Here is a 9,404-nt window from a genome sequence, read left to right on the forward strand (position 1 = left end):
TGAAGTTGTTTTTGAGTTCTTTTTTGGATTGCCGTGTCTTTGTTCCAAACAGGGAGTCTGAAATCTTAAATTATTGCACAGCATCTGGTCTAAAGAAGGTGCTTGCTGAACTAGATGGGGGTTGCATTATGGTGCATTGGCTGCAGAATTGGTAGACCTGAATTTGAATTATATTTCTGTTATTACTGATGTGATCTTGGGCACAACCTCCCTTGGATGTGAGCTTCATCTGTGGACTAGAAGGTCTCTGATGTCCCTGTCATCTGAAATCAAACTGAATTTTGAGGACAGCCTAAGTCCTTGAACGACTTCCAAGAAATGTTTCGTTAATTTTTTTTTTGTATTTTTTTCTTTGTGTAAGGCAATGAGCTTAAGTGACTTGCCCAAGGTTAACAGGTAGGTAATTAGTAAGTGTCTGAGATCGAATCTGAACTCTGGTCCTCCTGATTCCAGGGCTGGTGTTCTATCCACTGCACCACCTAGCTGCCCCTCATTAATTTATTGAATTAAAAGGGAGAAGGAAGAGAAGAGAGGACTTCATACAATAAACATTCCTTCCTGGGGTTGGCTATGCAAAAATCATTTTTTCTTTTTAATATTTCATTTTTTTTGCTCAATTGCATGTTTAAAAACAGTTTTTAACATTTGTGGGGTTTTTAATTTTGAGTTAAATTTTTCCCCTCCCACCTCTTGGAGGTGGTGAACAATATGAGAGAGGTGATGCATGCGCAATCATGTAAACCATTTCCATATTGGTCATCTTGACGGTTCTTCCAGACTATCCCAGATCATTGGCTCATGGACAAGAGCCAAGTCATTCCTGGGTTATCATCACTTCTAGGTTGCTGTTCCTGGGGATAACTTCCCCTAGTTCTGCTCATTGCACTTTGTATCAGCTCAAATCTTCCCAAAACATCATTTATTTTTAATGTTCTCTGAGCCTCAGTTCACTCACCTACATAATGGAGGCAATAACACTTGATCCTTAGTCATTCACAAGCAGATGATGAAAAAGCATTGAATTTAAAGTTGGGGAGCCCAGGGTTCAAATACTACAACTCTGCTTCTTAGGACTTGTATGATCTTGGTTAAGTCTCCCAATATCTCTGGGCCTCAAGGCTCCCCTGCAGAAGATTATGCAAGGCTGTGGAAAGAGACTGGATCTTGGAATAATAGGGCTTGAGTTCAAATCCCTACTCTGCTACTTACTGCTCATGTGACCCATCCTCTCCCTGCCCCCCCATATAGAAGTCATCTCATCTCTTTGATTCTGAGGAGCTGGGTTCGATGACTTCTCTCATAGAAAGAGAAAAGTGTGGTCCAGAGAGGTGGTGGTAACTCTGGCAGGTCATATGGGCAGTAAGTGTCCAAGGGGGCATCTGGAAGGGAAGGGCAGAGGTGGCTCAGATGCAGGAGCGACATTCTACCCACCAGAGCATGCTTGGGGAGGGGTAAGGATTAGATCTGTTCTTTCCCTTTTGACTCTAAATCTATAAACTTTTGATCCCCTCCCCCACAACACCCTCACACATTGACTAGCTGAACAATTCTAGGCCTCTCAGTTGAGGTGGTTAATATTTGACCTCCCCATCCTTACTAGATTCCAATGAACAAAACCTTTTGTAACCCTTAGAGCGGCACAAAAGTGTGAGCCCAGGATTACCACCAAACACGAATGTAAGATGACCTTCTTCCCCTAATCGCCTTCGTGTTATTTTTCCCCTAAATATAGCACTGTGTCCTCGGAGCCTGAGATAGATATTCCAACTTAGCCTATCATTGGCTGATGGTGGATTCATTTCACCCCTGATCCTAAACGCAATAAGTCTCTCTTTCTCCTTCCTTTTTAGGAAGAAGAGTGACAGGTGGGTGATGTCCGTGTTCCCTGCTGCTGATACAGGCCTCTCCGGAGGTCCCCTGGGTGCTAGAGATCATACTTCCACACACATCTTCAGGATGGTATAGGGTTGCCAGTTCTTAGTCTGCAGAATACAAGCCTTTCCAGAGATTCCCTTCCCTCAGCCCCACTGCCACCTCTGAAATTGGGTGCTTTCCCCCTCCGCAAATGGTCCACCTGAAATGCACCTTTTATCTCCATGGTTTTCTACCTGGTGATATTTATCTTAGAGCCGGTTAGGTGGTGCAGTGCATGCATGGACAGAGTGCTGAACCTGGGAAAATCAGAATTCAAATCTAATTTGAGATGCTTATTATGTGACCCCTGTGCCATCACTTCCTCTCATGTTTCAGTTTCCCCATCTGTAAAATAAGGATAATATATGCCCTAAGCTTCCAGGGATGTCATAAAGAAAAAATGAGATATTTGCAAAGGGTCTGGAATAGAGTAAGCACTTAATAAATGCTAATTCCCTTCCTCTTATCTGGGTCTACTCGTGGAATTTGTCACCTGTTTCTACCTTCCAAGTAAAATGTAAACACTTGAGAGTGTAGGAACTGAATTTTTTTTTAATTGTAGTAACTGGGTCTTCAATGCCCTAGGAGTATCTTGTTTAAAGTAGGTAATAAATTATCGTGATCTAGTGGAAAACATGATTGTGGGTTTATCAAATCAGAGGGCCCCAGATTTAAATACAGCTCACTTTGGAATTCAGTTTCCTGAATTGTAAAGGTGGGGAGTGTCACGTTCAATGGCCTTTAAGTCTCTTTTATCTCTAAATGAATACCAAATATATATATATATATATATATATATATATATATATATATATACATATATATATATGTATATATATATATGTATGCTGTATGTAGATATCTATGTACAGAAAGAGAAGAGAGACAGAGACACTTTTTTCTCCCCTTTAGTGCCCTGGAGAACTAAAAGTTGGCTTCTTTTCACTGCTTTCAGAGGGATGTATCTAACTGAACTCAGATACTGGAACATTCTATTTCTTGGGGTCAAAAGCAGAAAAACACATTGAAATATGAAGTAGGTACTGGATCTATCCTCTGAAGAGATGTTGAAAAGGGCAAAAACATCGATTGTACAAAACTATTCTTAGTAGCCCTGTTTGTGGTGAAAAAAGAACTGGATCAATTTGGGAATGACTGAATAAACTGTGGTCTATGTATGTGATGGAACACGATTGTTCCATTAGAAACCAGGAGGGACGGGATTTCAGGGAAGCCTGGAGGGATTGGCATGAACTGATTGAGATGAGCAGAACCAGAAGAACACTGTGCACCCTAACAGCAACATGGGGGTGATGATCAACTTTGATGGACTCACTCCAGTGCAACAACCAGGGACAATGTTGGGTGATCTGTGATGGAGAACGGCTGTCTGTATCCAGAGAACGTATCCTGGAGTTTGAAAAAAGACCAAACCAACATGTTATGTTATTATTTAAATTTACTATGTCTTATACTTTATAAGATTTCTCTCTTATAACATTCAACTTGGATCAATGTATACCGTGGAAGCAATGTACACACTAACAGACGGCCTTCTGTGGGGAGGGGGACATTGTAAAATTCTAAATAAATTTTTCAAAAACATCAAGTAGACCTATGCCTGATACAGGGTAGGCGGGAGAACACTGTTCCGTTCCTCGCTGGGTGCTCGGCCGACCCCCTTACAGTCTCCCCGAAGCCTGGCCCCGGAGGAGCCTGCAGCAGGGTCTTCCAGGGCCGTGATCCCTGTTTTGACAGGTCAGGAAACTGAGGCTGGCGTCCGAGTCAGAATGAGCCGGTCCGCTCCAGGTGCGCCGCGGGGGGGCAGGGCGGTCTCCGTCTTGTCGGGGTTTGGGGAGGAGGGGCACGCGGCGGCCCGAGGCCGGGTGGCACCCCGCGGCGGGCCCGAGGCCGGGTGGCACCCCGCGGCGGGCCCGAGGCCGGGTGGCACCCCGCGGCACGCGCCGGGCACGAGGCCGGGTGGCACCCCGCGGCACGCGGCGGGCCCGAGGCCGGGTGGCACCCCGCGGCACGCGGCGGGCACGAGGCCGGCCGGGGCCCTCACAGCCCGAAGCGCCGCTGCGCCTCGTCCGCGATCACCTCGCCGATGGCCAGGGCCGCCGTGGCGGCCGGCGAGGGCGCGTTGCGCACGTGCAGCACCCGCGCGCCCAGCGGGCCCGCGCCGCCCTCGAACACGAAGTCGTCCAGCAGGTGCCCGCTCGGGGCCAGCGCCTGGGCCCGCACCCCCGAGGGCCCGCGCGCCACGTCGGCCACGGCCAGCTCGGGCACCAGGCGCCGCAGCTGGCGCACGGCGGCGGGCAGCCACAGCGCGCGGTGCAGCTCGCCCAGCCCCGCGGCCAGGTGCGCCCGGGCCAGGCGCAGCACGCCGCTGTGGCGCAGCGCCTGCCAGGCGTCGCGGGCCGAGAAGTCCAGCCGGCCGTAGCCCTCGCGCTTCCAGGCCAGCACGGCGCTGGGGCCCAGCCACACGCTGCCGTCCACGCGCGGCGTCAGGTGCGCGCCCAGGAAGGGCAGCGCCGGGTCGGGCACCGGGTAGATGTGGCCGCGCACCAGGTGCGCGCGCTCGGGCCGCAGCCGCAGGTAGTCGCCGCGGAAGGGCACAATGGCGGGCTGCGCGCTGCCGCCGCTGAGGCGCGCCACGCGGTCCGCCTGCAGGCCGGCGCAGGCCACGGCGCAGCGGGCGCGCAGCGCGGGCCCGCGGGCGGGCAGCAGCAGCAGCGGCGCGCCGGGCAGCTCGGGCGCCAGGCGCAGGCCGCGCAGCTCGAAGCCCGTCAGCACGGCGGCGCCGGCGCGCGCCAGGTCCTCGGCCAGCGCGGCGGCCACGCGGCCGTAGTCCACGCTGCCGGTGCCCGGGCACCAGAGCGCCTGCAGGCCGCGGCAGTGCGGCTCGCGCGCGCGGATGTCGGCGGGCGCCAGCAGGCGCAGGCCGGGCACGCCGTTGCGCAGGCCGCGCTCGTACAGCGCGCGCAGGCGCGGCAGCTCGGCGCGCGCGGCCGCCACCACCAGCTTGCCGCAGCGGCGCACGGGCACGCCGCGCCGCTCGCAGTAGGCGTACAGCAGCGCGGCGCCGCGCACGCACAGGCGCGCGCGCAGCGAGCCGGGCGCGTAGTACAGGCCGCTGTGGATGACGCCGCTGTTGTGGCCCGTCTGGTGGCGCGCCACGCCCGCCTCCTTCTCCAGCACGGCCAGGCGCAGGCCGGGCCGCCGCAGCAGCAGCGCCCGCGCGGCCGCCAGCCCCACGATGCCGGCGCCCACCACCGCCACGTCGTAAGCGTCGGCCCGGCCGGCCGAGCCCCGCGCCCCGAGGCGCGCCAGCAGGCCCCGGCCCCGGCCGGCCCCCGGGAGCAGCGGCATCGTGGCGGCGACCGGAAGGAGGCGGCCCGACTTCCGGCGGCGGCGGCGGCGGCGGGGGGGGGGGGCGGGGGGGCGGCGCCGGCCGCGGCTCCTCGCTAGTCTTAGTGGTCAGTATCCCCGCCTGTCACGCGGGAGCCCGGGGTTCCGCTCCCGGACGGGGAGAGCGGGCCCCGCCTTTTGGGGGGGCGGGGGAAACGAGCATGCGCGGGCGGGCGGCGGCTTGTAAGCGCCCGCGCGCGCCTCAGCCCAGCAGGACCTCGTGGCGCAACGGTAGCGCGTCTGACTCCAGATCAGAAGGCTGCGTGTTCGAATCACGTCGGGGTCACGGCTCTTTTTGGCGCGTCCTTTTGGCCGGCCTTGTTGCTGTGAGGAAGACTCGGGTGCGGCGGCGAGCACGGCAGCCTTGGGGCCCGGAATGCTGACACGGATGAAACTCAACCCGCTCACTTTTAGGGGAAAAACCATGAAAAGGAGCCATTGACCTCACTGAGGAGTGAGAACGCCCCGTGACCCCTTATAACGGGAAAAACGGCGCCCCCCCCCCGAGATTGGGGGGACTGCACGGCCCGGCAAGGCCCGCCTTGTTGAAACCGCAAAGTTTAAACTTTCTCTTCCTAGGCTCTGTTTCAACATTGATTTGAGGGGGGACAAAGGAATCCATTCAGAAATGGTGATATGTAAATGAAGGAGACTAATAACTTTTTAAGAGCAAAGGCCTGTGGGAATAGGGGAGAGAGGGGGTTCAAAAGAAATCAATGATGCTGAAGGCGGCAAATTGTGCTTTTGGAGGAGCGAAAGAGCAGACAGGAAGAACAGAATCCAATGACAGTTTACTCCTTTTCTTCAAAGGAAGCAAACGTAAAAAGCGGAGTCCGACTACAGACCGAAGCACAATTGTTTTCTTTTTCTCTCACTTTTCACGAGGTCTATCTTTATGGGGGAGGGGCAGTGGTGTTTTCTTTTACAAGACTATTGTAAAAATGAGGGAATACATTTTTAAAAAACACTTCATCATACAGAATTTTAAAAAAGAAGCTCTGTTGGACATCAGCTACTTTGCCCTGGCCATCTTTGAGAAGGAAGGACAAACGTCATCCCCATAAGTAAAATTTCTCCTTCCTATCTTGCAACATGTATTACTCTATTAAACTACCTCAATATCATAAAATAAAATTAAAAATAATCAGTTGGATTCCTTTTTTTCTATTTGTTTTTGCAAGGCAATAGGGTTAAGTGGCTTGCCCAAGGCCACACAGCTAGGTCATTATTAAGTGTCTGAGGCCAGATTTGAACTCAGGTCCTCCCGACTCCAGGGCCAGTGCTCTATGGATTACTTTTTCTCATTAAAATAACAAACTTTTCTTTTGATTTATGACATAAAAATCTTGTTCTTGTCATTATATTGTTTTGGGTAGCATCTAAAATTTTCTCAACCAAGAAATTTGTGAGAGGCCTAATGCATATGTATGCTTTGCAAACAATAAAGAGGCTGGTATGGTGCCAAACACTGACAAGTGCCAAAGCCAGACCTATAGTTAGGGATACCCCTTTGGCAGTTAGGTAGAGGATGCATTCATGGTGAGCTGGAAAGCCAGCTAAGGCACCATTTCAATTTGGAGGCCATTTCAGTATTCCAAGAGAAAAGAGTTAAAAGCTTGAACTAAAGGACTTTATGAGTTAAAGGGAAAGGTAATGATTGCTAGAATCAATAAGAATTTGCAACTGATTTGATACAGACATTATATATTAGGTGATAGAATCAATTTACAGGGTGTCCCGTCTTAAACTATATATAGACTATTAAAGCTTAAAACTTCACTAAGACTTTGGGGACACTGTATATTAGATTGATAATCCATCTTTTATTCTCAGAGCTTAGCCCAGTCCTTACTCACAGTATGGACTTAGTTCATTCTTATACTGTATGAGAAAAAGAGAAAAGTTAATGAGAATTCCATAGTTATGAAAGGAAAATGTTGAAGTTTTATGTAAACTGAGAATTTAGGGAGAAGAGTGTGCTTTGGATAAAGATAAGGAAAGATGCCTATTGTAACTGGGATGCCCAGTTAGAAATGTCCAAAAAGCAAATGTCAGGGGAAAGACAAAATCTTGTTCAGACTAGATGTAGGTGCAATCTCCAAAGACACTACAAGCTTACCGAGATCACTGGGAGAGAAGAGGAGTGAAGGTGTAAGAGAGCCTTGGGCTGACTGGTGAGGATTCAGCTAGAGACCAAGAAAGAACAACCAGAGAGGGAGAAGGAGAGTAGGCATGAACAGAGGTGTCCACAAGGAGAAGCAGGTCCACAATGTCAAAAGGGAATGAGGATTGACTGATAGGAGATTTGGAGACAGCAGCTTCATTGGAGTGATAAGATCAGAAGCCAGACTTCTGATTGAGGGATTGAGAAGAGAGGGAGGCAAGAAAATGGAGACAAGCAGAAACAGCTTTTTTTCCCAAGTATGTCTGGAAAAAGGAAGAAGAGGGATTTGGGAGTGTGCTGGAGCCAGCAGAAAACTGGCTAAGTTAAACTGTCAGTGTGAGCATTTACACCTTAAAAATTGGAAAATTGCCTTTATGGTTTTGTTGGCTCAAGACAATAATAGAAAAAATGTGAATAATGCAAATTAAACTCAAAAGTGTATCCTGCCATACATTTCCCTCTCTGCCTCTCTTAAAAAAATCTATCAGCACACTCCTATGACAACTTCAAGGGATGGTAGGATCAAGTCCTGAAAGTTGGCTTTTCTGTTTGTTTTTTTAAAAGTTTGGAGACGCATGTTTGTACGGTGGAGGGAAGAAACTGAAAGTAGGGAAGGGTTGAAAACAGGGATATGAGGCAGATTCTCAGAGCAGGCAGCCAGAGGAGACAGGAGGGGATGGCATCAAGAGTACAAATAGTAGAGCCGTCATTGCCAAAACTGGATAATTAGCAGAATGTCTCTTATCGTGCAAGGCAAGCTGGCAGAAAGACCTGCTCACAATTACCAAAGGCTCATGATTACCAGGAAACAGTCAATTAGAAGTTAAAGATAAAAGCGCTCCCAAGACCTAATTCCACAAACTAAGAATTGGGACATATATATACATACACACACACACACACACATACATATATACATATATATATATATTCTCATAACATAGATAATCCCTTTTGAAAAACCTGTGCTATGTTTTCTCAGAATTAATACTCTCCTAGGAAATGTGGGACCTATGGTGTCTACAGCTATGGTTGGTTGAAATATAGAATCATACTATAAATTTACTGGTGAAAGATAAGATTGAACTTGAAGAGCTGGAGAAATCTAACCATAATGCTGGAGATGCTGGGAATTCCTGGCATAGCCCTGCAGGGCAGCATCTGTGCCAGAGGGGAAATGAGTTTCTATTGGCCAGAGGCAAAGGTCCAGGATCCTCACCAAAGGATCAGGTTGTCTCCCTGCATGGGGGAACACCCTGGCAGAGCAAGAGAACCCTGTGTCCGCTGGAAAAATGGGGCAGGGCCTCCTGAAGAGTCTCTTCTTGGAGGGGGAGAAGTGGGCGATTATGGGTTGTCATCAAGACTACAATTTTCTTGGATACTTAACTCATTCAGCTGTTGGACTGAATCTCATTTATTTGGTTGCCTCTCCCAGGCCATTTGCATTTAAATGTTTATCTCTAGTTGTGCAATTAAAAAAAACCTGGTTTTATGAGAAAGGAACAGATTTGAAGCCTGTGGGAATATTGAGGGAAATGGGCAGGGGACCAGGAGGCCCTGGGAGGCCTTTTCCTTCTTCCTAAAACCATAATACAAAACTCTGGAAGTAGAGTCAGGAAGACACCCTGACACATTACAGTGTCTGATATATACTGTTTTAATTCATGCCTTTTTTTTTTCTTTTTTACAAGGCAATGGGGTTAAGTGGCTTACTCAAGGCCCCACTACAAGGTAATTATTAAGTGTCTAAGGCCAGATTTGAACCCAGGTACTCTTGACTCCAGGGCCGGTGCTCACTCTATCCACTTTGCTTTTTTTTCCTGTTTACTCATTCCTAGCTATGTGATCATGGATAAGTCCCTTCTTTTTAAGCATCAGTTTCCCCAAGAGTAAAGTAATATCACCTATCTTACAA

The 9,404-nt window shown here is 49.7% G+C and overlaps 1 protein-coding gene and 1 non-coding gene across 2 annotated transcripts; one reads left to right on the plus strand and one right to left on the minus strand.

Moving 5' to 3' along the window:
- Positions 1-3,945: 3,945 nt before the first annotated feature.
- On the minus strand, positions 3,946-5,302 carry L2HGDH (L-2-hydroxyglutarate dehydrogenase). Its single transcript, XM_074220820.1, has one exon. It carries the CDS (start codon positions 5,284-5,286, stop codon positions 3,976-3,978), a length of 1,311 nt encoding a protein of 436 aa, XP_074076921.1. The 5' UTR covers positions 5,287-5,302; the 3' UTR covers positions 3,946-3,975.
- Positions 5,303-5,539: 237 nt separating this feature from the next.
- On the plus strand, positions 5,540-5,611 carry TRNAW-CCA (transfer RNA tryptophan (anticodon CCA)). Its single transcript has one exon. It is a non-coding gene; the product is annotated as a tRNA-Trp (tRNA).
- The last annotated feature ends 3,793 nt before the right edge of the window (positions 5,612-9,404 follow it).

The sequence above is a fragment of the Macrotis lagotis genome, chromosome 2 (genome assembly GCF_037893015.1).
Source record: "Macrotis lagotis isolate mMagLag1 chromosome 2, bilby.v1.9.chrom.fasta, whole genome shotgun sequence".
NCBI lineage: Eukaryota > Metazoa > Chordata > Mammalia > Peramelemorphia > Peramelidae > Macrotis > Macrotis lagotis.